The sequence below is a fragment of the Nannobrachium achirus genome (assembly GCF_963921795.1).
Source record: "Nannobrachium achirus genome assembly, chromosome: 12".
Classification (NCBI taxonomy): Eukaryota; Metazoa; Chordata; class Actinopteri; order Myctophiformes; family Myctophidae; genus Nannobrachium; species Nannobrachium achirus.
Genome location: NC_137832.1, coordinates 36,595,080 through 36,609,684, shown reverse-complemented (window position 1 = coordinate 36,609,684; position 14,605 = coordinate 36,595,080). Strand labels below are relative to the sequence as shown.

At 43.1% G+C, this 14,605-nt stretch overlaps 1 protein-coding gene across 1 annotated transcript in view; it reads left to right on the top strand.

The window, feature by feature from the left end:
• The window catches only part of ntrk2a (neurotrophic tyrosine kinase, receptor, type 2a), a gene marked incomplete at both ends in the record, with an annotated part of 137,856 nt that extends 128,896 nt beyond the window's left edge, over positions 1 to 8,960 (top strand). The window contains 2 exons of the mRNA XM_080737951.1: positions 3,374 to 3,532; positions 8,775 to 8,960. Coding sequence (XP_080594077.1) covers positions 3,374 to 3,532; positions 8,775 to 8,960 — 345 coding nt within the window. The remainder of the gene's footprint in view (positions 1 to 3,373; positions 3,533 to 8,774) is intronic.
• Between the last annotated feature and the right edge of the window lie 5,645 nt (positions 8,961 to 14,605).

The window sequence follows — 14,605 nt, the reverse complement described above, 5'->3', positions numbered from 1 at the left end:
AATGACATGGCATGCGCTGCAAATCATTTCTTTGAATAGACTATCATCTTACTGTACCGGTATATAAACAGAATTGACACAAGGAACTGACACTCTCACTTCTGCCGATTATATAGGAAAAATAGAATCACTGAGATGTGTGGATAGTTAGGGCAGAAGGAGACAACTGAATGTTGTGTCATTGTGTGCCTATAGGCAGCACGACTCCGGTGTCCATGTATGTCTATTGTCAGCGGGCACTCTACCAGACGAAGTGGCATAGCCGGTGGTTTTAGGATCCTAATCATCCTATATACCCTTTCCTAAATCTGTGTTGCCAAAATATTTTTTTTAGGGAAATAGCAACAGTAACACACGCAGCGGGTATAGCGTCTCCAAAATGCTATTTAGGGACAGAGCAAGTTCCCTTGCCCGCTTTTCGCGGATATAGGGTGAGGATAAGGGGTAAGGGGTGTCACAAATAGGGCCTTATGTCTCCCCCCCCTTGTTGTAGTGTGAGTTCGGCCTATGCAATATAAAAGTGAGACATCTATAATACTGTATGTAATAATATGTCATATCTGCAAAATCAACAGCCAATAACCAAAAATGATCTTGAATTGTTGGGACTTTCTTACCAGTAAACAATGGTTTGAATTCAGGTCAGCAGCATATATCAATAATATCACACAAATCGATAATAGATCAATTAATGGAATTGAAATTAGGTAACAATTTGTGCTACTGGATCATAATAAACTAGTTGAACTACTGTACTGGTTGAAACACACATAAGGTATAGGTCTAAATAATAGGCATATAAGTATTTTCAATCTGGCTCAATCTTCTACTCTACTCTTCAGTGGTTCTCAACCTGTGGGTCGGGACATTATTTTGAGGGGTCCCCAGATGATTAACTTAATGTGCAATGTTGTTTTCTCGCTCAACAGTAAACAAACCATCATAAAGTTTAAGTGTATAGATGGTTTATGCACGTTTCTAAAGTGACAATTGAGGGACTTTTTAATACCTCTAAAATTACAAATTGAACATTGGCCAAATTGTCAAATATTAGAGGCAGAAATTGTGAAAATAGCCGTTCTACAACAGAACCGTGTTATACAAAATGTAATGCCTCAACTGATGCTCGTCAGGGTAGGGGGGTCCCCAGTTCAAATATGATTATTTTGGGGGTCACGGCCTGAAAAGGTTGAGAACCCCTGCTCTAATTAGTGAATTAGTAACAGTTGTGGTAAATGATAAACCATGTTCATCCCCATGGCCTCAAACCATGGCTCCCTGGATCTAGATGATTACACTCTTCTCATTTACTCATGCTGGTTCAAATTGATGATTACAGTACATTATGCATTTTTAATCTGGTGTTATTACACATTGAAAATGACAAATGTACCGTGCCTCCAACATTAAAAACATACTTTTACACACTTCCTTTTTAATCTGGGGCTATTTCAAATAAAAAGATCAGCAATAGTGTCAGCATTTAATTTGTGCTTTGTTCTTTCCAATTATAAGCAATTGTGTCACCCAGTAACTTCAGATTTCCCATGCTGTCTAATGATGACATTGATATATTTCCATATGATTGAGTATTTTCTCCAACACAGGAACACTCACTGATGACTTTAAAATAGAGTCAAACCTTGTTCATCAAAATACATTAAAAGGGTAATTATTGTGGTTGCCCAGCAGGGCAACCAGACTATAGTCAATACTTTGCGGGACATTTGTGCTGCCAAACACATAAGTAGCAGCGCACATAGCAGCAGCACTGCATTATTTTACAGAGCAGCACTTGATGAATCAATCCTCATAAGTCTGCATTGGTTCCGTTATGTAAAAATGTTCCGCTGGACGATCATTCTGAAAACAGCAAAGGGAGGGAGGAATGCTGTGGTGACAGTTGGACAGAAGGTGTACGCTTTTGGAGGAGTCAATGGCGATGACATTGGTCAGATTGGTGTGCACATCTTCAACACAGTGTCTTTGCGCTGGACAACGTTGCCCCCAGAGACACCTAGCCTTAGGGTTCCCTCCCCTCGCTTTGGCCACACAGCTGTGCTCATTGAAGATACTGTCTACCTCTGGGGAGGGGTTCCTTACTCCTATGTGCTTTATGCCTTTGATGTCGACGCCCACAGATGGTTCACACCTAGTGTTTCTGGGACTGTTCCAACATGGAGGGAGAATCACTCAGCCTGCGTCTTGGAGAAGGTCATGTATATTTATGGAGGACGCGCTAATGACATCCACAAGTTGGACACCAACACAATGGTCTGGTCTTTAGTTAACGCCAGAGGTACGCCAACCCTTGATTCATTACATCACTCTGCCGCCATCATCGGGACAAAGATGTTTGTATTTGGGGGCTGGAAAGGGTATTCTCACTATGCCAACACCATCAGAGTGTTTGACATAGAGACCAACTACTGGATGAACACACATAACGATATTATTACAGAATCAGGTGCAATTTTATCAGCCTTTGTTTACAATGGACAGCTTTACCTTCTGGGCCGGAATCTGTGGAAATTCAATCCAGAGACCTTCTCCCGCAAGCTTGTTGAGACCAATTGGTGGAAACGCCAATATCATAATTGTAGTATGTGCTGTTGCATGGTGGGAGATCGTATCATCCTCTTCAGAGGAGACAACACACCTGGTGACCTGTATGTCTTAGACTTGAGTCCAGGACTGAAGACGTTATGTAAGCTAGCAGTTATTCAGTATGGTCTGGAGCAGTCAGAACTCCCATACAACATCAGGTGGGAACTGGCTGCCATGACTACCAACAACCAGGGACGTGCTGGCCCCTGATTCAGAGTTGGAGAGGCCCTTGTTGATTTTTTTGCCTTCCGGAAGTGCCGCAAGGTCCCAAATACTAACTGATGAGCGGTTACTGTTATTTTAGGCCGCCCAGCCCCCAAAATGGAACAAAGGTGGTTACCGTAATTACCAGCAGCCGCCGTCTTTTTTTTTTTTAATGGCCGGCCTGGACTGGCTGGGATCCCTAGCCCCCAAAATAATGGAAATTCACTTCCCAAAACTCAAAAATGATTTGAACCACAAGGCAACCACACTCGCAATGTAGATTACAACAATAATAAATGTATGAATGAGAAAATGAATATTGTAATAAATATAGAACAGAATAGAAGAGAATATTAGTGCTTTGTTTCTCTCATTTCAGGACAAGTTAACCTAATACTCAAAATTCAAAATATGTATTTCTACAGAATATGCTGTTTGTTGGCATTAAAACTTTGTGTCTTTGTTTGTGTGTGTGTGTGTGTGTGTGTGTGTGTGTGTGTGTGTGTGTGTGTGTGTGTGTGTGTGTGTGTGTGTGTGTGTGTGTGTGTGTGTGCGTGTGTAGGTGGGAGGCCACACCATGCTACCGATTCGCTGGATGCCGCCTGAGAGCATCATGTACAGGAAGTTCACGACGGAGAGTGACGTCTGGAGTCTAGGAGTCGTCCTCTGGGAGATCTTCACCTATGGAAAGCAGCCCTGGTACCAACTCTCCAACAATGAGGTATTCCACCCAGGGGCGTCACAAACACATATCATTTTGGGGGTCCTTCACATGAAAAGGTTTGAGCACCACTGACATAAAAACATCGTTTTTTCAAAAAACCTTAGAAGAATTTGAAATATTCAAAGACTTGCACAAGCTTTCACGATTTTTCAAAAATAGCAGATCTACAAGCTCGCAGCGTGGCACTCTGTAGTTAAAGCACAAAATAAGGTGTTCCCAGTCTAAATGGGCTAAACCCCCTCCCCCTATGAAGAACATTCACGGGGGGCCACAGTGAATCCTTGTACCCAGGGCCCAGAATTTGGTGCGACGCCCCTGATTCCACCTAACCTTTTCTGTTTTCATCCTGACCTCCATTCATTCATGCCACATGATTTTGCGCGATAAGCAGCAAGACAGTGGGAGAGAACATCATAGCTTCAGTCGCTTAGTGTAGTCAGGCAGCGTAGCAAAGAAAACCAGACGCGACTGACAAAAGTGCCAATTCTTTTCCGCGTGTTCTCCATCACCATACGTTTCATTTTGGACAGGGGGCCACGTCATCAAGATGGCAGAAGGCGGCCATCTTGGACTTCAAAGATGGTGCCCCCCTGGTGCCAATATCTCAGCTTCCATGCCACTTAGAAGGTCAATCTTGATGTCAAAATATACATTTTCTGAGTTAAGAATCACAATAAAGCCATTGAGAATACCAAGATGTGCCAAGATGAAATAGGGTCATTCTGGCAACATATTTAAATCATTCAACTCTGTTAGTAGTCAGACACATGGAGCACAAATGAATTGAAGATTAGGAAGGATATCAAGGATAATATTCAAATTATTTGTCACATTGGCAACTGCAAAGTTCTGTGCAATTCCAGTGTGCCTTCTTGCAGGAGCATCTTGCACCACAACCACTTCTACAACCACATTGTATCAGTTCATTGCAGGCTTTTGATGCCATGGTGCTCCACAGAGGAAGCCAGACCTGGATGTGACATCCAGTGACTATCCCCATCTTTCTGGACTAGGTGTCGGCTGCTGGGCCAGTTCAGACGTGGCCCAAATCCCAGACTGGTAGGCAACTCGCTTCACATGCTGCAGCAGTGAATTTTGCGTTGGTGGAATGTGTTCCATTGTTTTGTTCTTCTGGCAGAACAATTCTCGCAGTGCTTCATTCACAGATTCCAGATCAATTGTCTTATCATACATTATGACTGTGAAATGCACAAGAAGCTGAAAGTGTTGGGCATCTATGGTCACAGAACTGTATGGATTTGCTGCCATGTAGGTGAAGGCCTGGGTGACCTCAGGGTAGGAATTCCATGCTGCCCATGCTGACTTCTTCCCTTTCCAGCAGAATGCTGATGTTGTGTCACAGCCTGTGTAACAATGGAAGATGGGAAGTGCTGTGGACTTGTCTTTGCCAAGAGCATGGCAGGTGGTGTTTATATGAACATAGGTGTAGTTCTCTCAAGAACATCTGGCGCTCTAGAGAGATACAGCAAACAACCAAAATCTGAATATTCAACTCCAATGTAAAATCCGTCCTGCTTTATGGTTCAGAGACTTGGAGAATCACAAAGATTACAATAAATAAAGTTCAAACCTTCATCAACAAATGTCTCAGAAGAATCCTGAATATACTCTGGCCGGACAAGATCAATGATCTGTGGATAAAAACGAAACAACTCCCAGCAACAGACGAAATTGGACGAAGAAGATGGAGCTGGATCGGGATTCGGGGCACACACTGCACAAGCCAGAGTTAAGCACCACCAGACAGGCTCTGACTTGGAACCCTCAAGGGAAGAGAAACAGAGGCCGGCCAAAAAACACCTGGTGGCGTGATCTCCAGGCAGACACCAAGAGACTGGGATACACCTGGTCGCAGATAGAAAAGATGGCCAGTGACCGTGAACTCTGGAGGTCCCTTGTCGACGGCCTATACCCCAGTAGGGGTGTAAGGCATAAGTAAGTAAGTAAAGGTGTAGTTCCTGCCAGTGCCAAAAGCGACCCAGATGTCTGCAGTTGGATACTTGGTGAACAAGGCATGGAACTTGCCGATGAGGATAACGACAACATCAGTGTCCACAGTGCGTATCAAGCAGTTACAGTTAGAACAGCCATGTTCCAGGGCATCAAGCAGGTGAATCACTATCCTGGTGTCGGCCTCTTCGTTACATGGCAGCATCGAGTGGCTCGTGTCTGTGCCCACAACTGAGTTTTCAGATACCAGATTTCCCTCTGGCCAGGCAGTGGATACAATCTTCCCAGAGAGAAAGGTAAAGAGTTCCTGCTTGTTTATAGGATCAAGAAAGAAATCCGACCAATTCCCTGACAGCTTGTTCTGACAAGCCACCTTCCGTCGTATCCCTTTGCCTCGCTTCTCCCTTGTTGACTCTTTTGTGCTACTGGTGGTAAGTATGCCAGACAACATCAACTCTGTTGGAGAAAGGAAGTGCACCACAGCAGCTCCAGCTAGTACTTTGGCATACAACATACCTGGGAGTTCTTTCTATGTCTTCTGTATCAGAAGATTTAGCAGATCTGACTTCTTTCCGGACACAGGTGGAGATACATATTTTTGTACATCCATTTGTTGCCAGAATTAACCAAATGATCTACTATTGGCAGAATTAGTCCCTCATTGATAATCCCTATAGTTTTATTGTATTCCTCTTCCCAATAAATGTATATTTTGACACCAAGATTGACTTTCTAAGTGGTTTGGAAGGTGAGATATTGGCACCAGGGGGGCACCATCTTTGAAGTCCAAGATGGCCGTCCTTCTGCCATCTTGATGACATGGACCCCGTCCAAAATGAAACGTATGATGATGGAGAACACGTGGAAAAAATGTGGCGCTTTTGTCAGCCGCGTCAAATCTGGCCCTAACAGCCCTCACTGGCATTAGAACGTAGGAGTGATGATTCATTCAAATAATTATTTTTTTCCCCTTTTTTTTGGGGTGGATTTGTGGGTATCACAAACATCACTTGACAACATTTAAAGGAGAAGTAGTGAAAATGATTTATTTTCAATCAATATGCCTCTGTCATGCAGTCATGAATTGTTTTGTTTTTGTTGCATTCCTAAGCCGATCATTTGATGACCGGGTCATCGGTCAGTAGGAGACTCAATTGAGTCATCAAATTATTGTCTCAGGAATGTGACATAAACAAAATAATCTTGGCTGTCCCTTAATAAAGAATATATATAAAAATAAAAATAAACAACTCCATGAATTCAAGGCTTCAAGGGGTGTGTAATTGATAGAAAATAAGTCATTTTTGAGGTGGGTGAACTATTCATTTAATGAGCAAATGTATACTTTGTTGCACAATGCAGAGAATCTGTTATTATTTTTTCATTCTGTTAGTTTCTTATGGTTAACCGACTGACAAGACACTGACTTTTGTGACGGTCCTGTTGTTCTTCTATCTTGCCCAATAAATGGCCTTTGCAGTCAGGTGATTCTCATCTACAATCTAGGGACAAACTTTAATCCTCTGACCAAAAAAGGGTTGTAACCCTGTTTCTAAAAGGGTTTTGAGTTTTACAACCTCTAGCCTTTGTCATGATGTTAACCTCAACCTTAACCTTAACCCCATTATGGCCTCATCTCTGGTTACAGCTGTCTGACCATATCCTCTACCCCTGACCCCTTTAACTCAATCTGGCCATGTACTAAATTAACCCTTAGACCTCGACCATCTACTAGATCTATTAAATCAACCTGTCCCGCATTCTAATTGATCTCCAGGCCCTAACCTCAAGGCTCAGTCTCATTGGCTGGGATGGAGTTACGGACAAAATGCAGACATGTCAGATAAAGCCACATTGTCACTGTTGGGCAGAAACCTTGTCTCTCCAAGTTTCAAATGTTTATGTTTTTTCATAAAGTTAAGCCCTGCTGCATCATACAAGACTGTCGCACAAAACTAGTGAAAATAGCCAATCTACAAGCACAAGCACACAAAGCCTCGCGTTGCGAGGTGTTGTGTGCTTGCTTGTAGATCTTGTATTTTCACTATTTTAAATCGCTTTTTTATAATGAATATAAAAACGGTTTTGGACAAGGTTTCCACCAGACAACAGCGATATATATATTTTTTCTTTTACAAATATAAATGAAAGAATTGACAGAATTGCAATACAATGTGTTAAGCCTGATTTATATTCATCATAGGACGGAGTCATATGCGGAAAATACCAGATTTACAAGTTCAAAACGTTGGGTTACTTTCAGTGCATGACAACGTCCTATGACATACTACAGTGGTGTAGTGTGGAGAGTGGTGGGCTGTTGTGAGGTGTAAAAACCCTGTCCACACCGTGCAACCATTATCCCCATATTGCATCGGTCTGCAACTGGTCAGTGCAGACCGCTGCAATGTCTTGCAATCGGTTGCACTAAACAGGCTGCGTGGAGGAGAGATGTTAAAGCAGTGGTTCTCAAACTTGGGGTCAGGACCCCAGGTGGGGTCCCCAAATTATTTTGTGGGGTCCCCAGATGATTAGCTTAATGTAAAAAAGAATCTCTCACTCAACGGTAAACAAACCAATATAAGTGTATACAGGGTATCTGCACATTTCTAAAGTGACAATTTAAGGACTTTCAAGACCGTTTTAATACCAAACTGGCCAAACTGTCAAATATTAAGTAAGCAAGAGGCGAACATTGTGAAAATAGCCGATCTGCATGCTCATAACGCGAGCATGTAGATCTGCTATTTTCACAATATTCATCTGTAGAACTGAGTCACATTAAATGCATTCTCTCGAGACAGAGCCTGGGACAGACCGAGTGGGCGTTCCCGTTCTTTGACAATGGCTTGCCAGGTTGCATTAAATGTAATACCTACAATTCCAAGTGCTTGTCAGGGTGGGAGGTCCCCAGTTCACATATGTTTATTTTTGGGGGTCACTCACAGCCTAAAAAGGTTTGAGAAACCCTGTGTTAAAGGATTATATTCCCAGGTTCCCACCTGACAAGGAAGCTCTTTCTCTCCCTGTCTATATGTTTGTTCCTTTTATTCAGGCACGTGCACACAGACATGAAAGGGGGCTTGAGCCACTTTCCTTTTACCCCTCTGTAAAAAGTGCCTTCTCCGGACCATGTTCACAACGCGTCGCATTCTGCTATTTTTAATATTTTCACCAAAAGGCCCTTTTAGAAATGTCAGCCCTTGCCTCTCTAACGTTCTCTGCACGTCCCTGCTTCAATTTCTCTCTGTCTCTCTGTCTCAACCAGGTGATAGAGTGTATCACCCAAGGCAGGGTGCTGCAGCGCCCCAGGACCTGTCCTAAGGAGGTGTATGACTTGATGCTGGGCTGCTGGCAGAGAGAGCCGCACATGAGACTCAACATCAAGGAGATCCACTGTCTGCTGCTAAACCTGGCCAAGGCCTCGCCTGTGTACCTGGATATACTGGGCTGATGGGGGGGGGGAGTGTGTGTGCAGCATAGCACGCTGCAAGATTCTGAGTGTTACTTGAACCCTGAGAGTGTAAAAAAATGGACCCATAAAGTGGCAATTAACACTCAAGGTTTTGCAGTGTATATGTGGTACTCCTGTGTGTGTCTGTGTGTGCCTGTGTGAGTGTTTGGTCTTCCTCATGCAGATGCTCACACAAGTGCACACCCACCTGAGTGTGAGAGTGTGTGTATGTGTGCATGTTTGCCCATGCTTGTGCATAAGGATGCAGTGTGTTGCGTGCCTGGGTGTCTGTGTGTGTGCCTGTGTGCGTGTGTGTGTGCGCGCGCATACAGTGCACGAGCGTGCAGACAGCGCACGAACGTGCGTGTGAGTATTAACTGTAGATGTTTCAGCCTAATGTACAATTGTACAGGATGTGAAGCTATTAACAAACTCTTCAAGGCAATCGAAAATGCCCTCCCTCCCCATCTATCCTTAACCAACTCATCCCCATCTCGACTCCCTCCTTCCCATCCCTTCTTCCTTATGCATCTTTACTCACTCCCCCACTTCCCCCCTTCCCCCCTTCCCCCCTTCCCTTCTCACATTTACTGAGAATAATTTAACCCTCGAAACACAACTTCTCTCTTCCTTTGAAATGCTTTAAACTGGAGGCTAATTCTTTGAAAGAAAAAGACAAACCAACAACAAAAACGTGGTTGGGGGAACATTTCAGTTTATTGAGAACGGACAACGGTTGCTCCACTAACTGCCTGTTGATCCAAAGGTGACAGTCGGAACAACCCGGGAATCTTTCCGGAGTTGCGTGCTGGGATTTCCGCAAACTTCAATCAACTCTACAGTGTGTGTAAATATGAGGCGGTGCATCGCTGGGAGGTGTTCAAAGGAAACGGCTCTTTGTATGAAGCCGAGCCATAAAGACACTGTGTCCTCCCCCCCCCCCCCACCCCCCATCTCTCTCTCTCTCTCTCTCTCTCTCTCCCTCCCAGTCTGTCTGTCTGTCAGTATGTCTGTCTGTCTGAACTCCACCTGAGTATTAAGGACTGCATAGTCGTCAAACAGGGCTGGCAGCTCTGCCGCCAGAAACAGCTGGATAGGCGGGAGAAACACTGGAGCAGACAGTCTTATACCATGACCAAAAAAAACCCCCAACAAAATACAATACAACATAATTAAAATCACAAGCTGGTATTCTGGCTGTCTGGCAAGATTAGGAAGACAGACTGCGAGGGATGATGGCTGTTTCTTTGACAACGATAGAAACAAACCCAGCTGTCAGTGAACCAGCCACAAGCGAAACGTCGCTCGTATGCGACGGAAAAATGGAAAAAGAATATCGAAGGCGTGTGTAAAAGAGAAAGGCTGAGGTACTGTATTCAATTACCGACGTGGAATTTCTTTTAGAAGTACAGGATTTGCCATAACCTACAGTACAGTATGTGCATTAATCAGCCTCAGTTAATCTGTAAGTAGAGTTACTGATGTAAACTGACAGATGTGCTGTGTTGTGCCTCTATTATGTGTTTATCCAGATTGTCTTTTTAAGTTATTTGTATTATTAATTTAGTTTGCACTGCACTGTATCACAGCGTACAGTAACAAGATGACTGCTGTAGATTTCTATTTTTTTTTTTTTTTTTTACGTGACAGATGCCTCACTTGTAATGTCAAGTGCTGATGTCGGAGGTCAATTGATTGATTTTTCTGGCAGCTGTCTGGCAGTTTTGAGGTCTTTGGTGGGGGTGCTTTCTTTGTGCGCTGAGGGAGGCCTGGGTCTTATAGTCCAGTTGGGGGGGGGTCCCCAGATGATTAACCTAATGTGAAACATTGTTTTCTCACTCAACAGTAAACAAACAACATAAGTTTAAGTCTATAGAGGGTATCTGACACATTTCTAGAGTGACACTTGAAGGGTTTTTTAATACCTCTAAAATGACAAATTAAACATTGGCCAAAATTGTAAAATATTAGAGGCAGAAATTTTGAAAATAGCAGATCTACATGCTCACAACGCCTCGCAACAATAGAACCGTGTTGTACAAAATGTATTTCCTCAACCCTTAGTCCTCGTCAGGATGGGGGGGTCTCCAGTTCAAATCTGATTATTTTGGGGGTCGCGGCCTGAAAAGGTTGAGAACCACTGTCATAGTCAGTGCTGAGGTCTGGGCTTCTCTGTAAGAGGTGTGGTCCGGTCGGTCAACCCAGATTAAATCATCAAGGCACTTGGCACTTAGACATCCTTGAAAACCACATCTGTGATTCTGGGGGACGCACACACGAGTGCACGCGTGCACGTCACACACACACACACACATGGACATCTAGGCTCCCTTTGCGCACACACACACGCGCGCGCGCTCACGTGTACGCACGCATACTCAGAGAGTCAGAGAGACACTCAAAACGGCCAGAGAAGGAAATTGAATTGTGCATGTTTTATTATTTGAGCGGTGCAGTGCTTTAGCCAGGCCCGGCCCTCTCTGTAATGGTGTAATGTATATTTCATTACAGCCTAATGGGCTCCATTAGCGCCGTCTCCTCACAGACATTCAAGACTTATTGTTTTATGGTCAAAAAGCAAAGGAGGGATGGAGACAGAGGAGAGGAGAGGAGAGGAGAACAGGAGGAGAGGTGCAGGGGAAGGAGGAAGGACAAGACCGAGTGGTAGTGTAGAAGAAAAGAGAGGAGAGGTCCCATAAGCACCGGGGGAGGAACGGAGAGGTGGGGAGATACGGAATGGAGAGTCCTCGGAAGAGAAGTGGAAGAAAGAGAGAAAGAAGTGATGGGTGTATTAAAAGAGTAGGGAGAGACGGGTTGAGGGAGAACCCTGGTTACCCTATAACCCATATCGTTATTGTCCGGCAGAAACCTCGTATCTCCAAGGTTCAAATGTGTACTGTGGTATATTTCCTGGCCTGCTGAAGAGACGAAAAATACAGATGACCTTTGCATGTTAGTCTTAGATATCTTAGACTTGAGGGTTGAGGGAGAAGGAAAGGAAAGGGAATAGTGGGTTGGGATAGGAGAGAGAGAGAGAGAGAGAGAGAGAGAGAGAGAGAGAGAGAGAGAGAGAGAGAGAGAGAGAGAGAGAGAGGGGGTCCTTAGGGAGAGAGAACCAGAGCTACTGAGCATCCATCATTACTGTGGCCTGCTGGAGATGGTTCTATAAACCACAACTCTTAACTTCACACTCTCATCTCATCTCACATTCTCAGGGCTCGCCTCGACCACACATACATTACAGCACTGGTTTTCTTTTCAGTAATTTCATGAAGAAATCGAAGAAAAATAAATTAAATAAATTAGAGAACAATGTTTAAGAAGTAGTGAAAATAGCCAGTCGCATTATGAGCTTGTAGATCTGCTATCTATCTGGTCATGAAACTATATGGAATCTTGGGGTCCCTGCTTCATCTCTCTCTCAGCTAAGGGGTCCTTGGCCTGAAAACATTGAAGCCCCCTGACATACACAATTGGGAACCACCTGCACATTTCTTAGCTCACACATTGCAGCCCGCTGTATATATGACAATTTGCATGCACTTTTCATGTTGGTTTACTGGACAAAATGTTACACTTTGCAGAGGTAAAGTCAAGTTCGTTCACACTAACAGCTTAGCAAGCCTTTGGTGGATGGATGTTAAATCTTCCACACAAGTTTTTTTTGTTTGTTTCAACAGCACGTAATGGTATTAATATTATTGACATTTAAAATGTTTTTTTTCCTTTCTTTTTTTAAATCCATTTTACAGTATGAAAAGTTATATTTTCTTTCTATGTGAAAGTTTACTCCTGAGGTTGCTTCTTGCAATCGATCGATTTTAATTTGATATGTTTGGGCAAACACAAACTGGCATATTGGTAGCATATGCCATGTTACTTGTTAATTAATGTCTTGTCTGTTCTCATGTAAAGTACACAGTCAAATCTTCAGTGTTCATTTATCTACACTTTTGTAACTTTGAGAGTGTAACCAAATGGACCAATGGACCCATAACGGCGCCCACAACTCTTAGAGTTAAATTAACACAGAGGACTTTACTGTGTACCCTCTATGGCTGGGATTGATATTAAACTAGCCCACTGGTTAATAATATGTAGTCTTGGCCACTATAAAACATTTTGTCAGAAGCCCAGTGTGGAACCTGTGGTTATAGGTTAGGAATAGGCCGGACCAGTGCTCAAAATCCTCAAGTTTCATCCCTGCTGAATCGGCAAGTAGAGAGAGAACATTCATTGAGTGCATTCAAGCACATTCAATACTAGTCATTCAATAATGCTGTGCAATAATAGAGGACGTGGTGTCTAAGGGCCTGTATGTTATCAGAAAAGATATACTGTGAGACAACGCAGTGCATATAATGAATGTCTCTGATGTCAAATTAAAGTTCAGAAGATTAGAGTATTTCATAGCAACAACTCAAATGTCCGTGGGTGTATGTACTGTACATGTTGTATTTTGTAATTTGTGAACTATGTCAAACTGGACAGTGACGGTCTATATTTTGTGTTTCTGTAATGCCTAATTTATGCTGGCCAGAAATAGCCGACCTACGTCGCTGACACGCTGTGAACTTGTAGGTGGGCTATAGCGCGACAAAGTATGATTCAGGCTTTGAGAGGGACATTTTGGCATCGAACCGAGCTTGCGGTGAAGACTTGTCAGCACAATGTAACGGTGTTCCCCTGGGACTCTGGAATGCCAACCTAGAATCCACTTTGCAGGACTCTAGCTGCAGATTGGCTGTCTTCACACTGATGTCACAGATCCCATTGATAAGACAGAAGAAGAAGAAGAAAGATGGACGCCTCGGAAAAAGGAGGGACTGACAATCACAAACCTTTTCTTTATTATCTAAGTGACCTACTGTAAAATAGACAATTCTACAAACACTCGTCTTCTATGCTGCCTACTGTACGTGATAGTCCTAAACATTGGTCTCTAGAAGCGATATATTTCTTTTGGTTTTTTTTCCCTGTTTTTCTAAAAATTAAATAATAGTGAAGGATCAACAACATGTACAAAATGTGAATACGTTTCTGAGAGAAATAAGCGATGATAACTGCTGTGTCCTAGACAGCATTTAAATCTCTAGATTGTACTTTTTTCCTTGTTTGTCATAGAGCTGGGGAGTGGAAAAATGGACTTGCAACTGACAAATGACACAAAATGACCCACCCCCAGATGCAGTGTGCGTGTGTGTGCGTGCGTGCGTTGAAGACTGATTAACATTCAGAATGAGTACACATTATTGTGTATTATTATTTTATGCTTTAACTATTAAAAAATATCAGATATACAAGGTCACAAGCGCTTGCAGCGCGGCACCGAGTGCCGCGCTGCAGGCTTGTAGATCTGCTATTTTTGAGAAATCTTGAAAATTTGAATTTTGTCTTTTGAATCCTTCTAAGGTTTTTTGAAAAACCTATATGTTTCTATGTCAGCAATCTGGCTCGCCATCGTCAAAGATAACTGGAGCTATCAGTTAATCAGTTCTTGAGAGACTACTAGTGGTTCTCAAACCTTTTCATGTGAAGGACCCCCAAAATGATATGAATTTGGCCACGGACCCCTATCTCAAAATATTTAGTTCCAGGGACCACACAAAAGCAAAATTTGAGTTACAAATGTTCGCTTAAAAAAT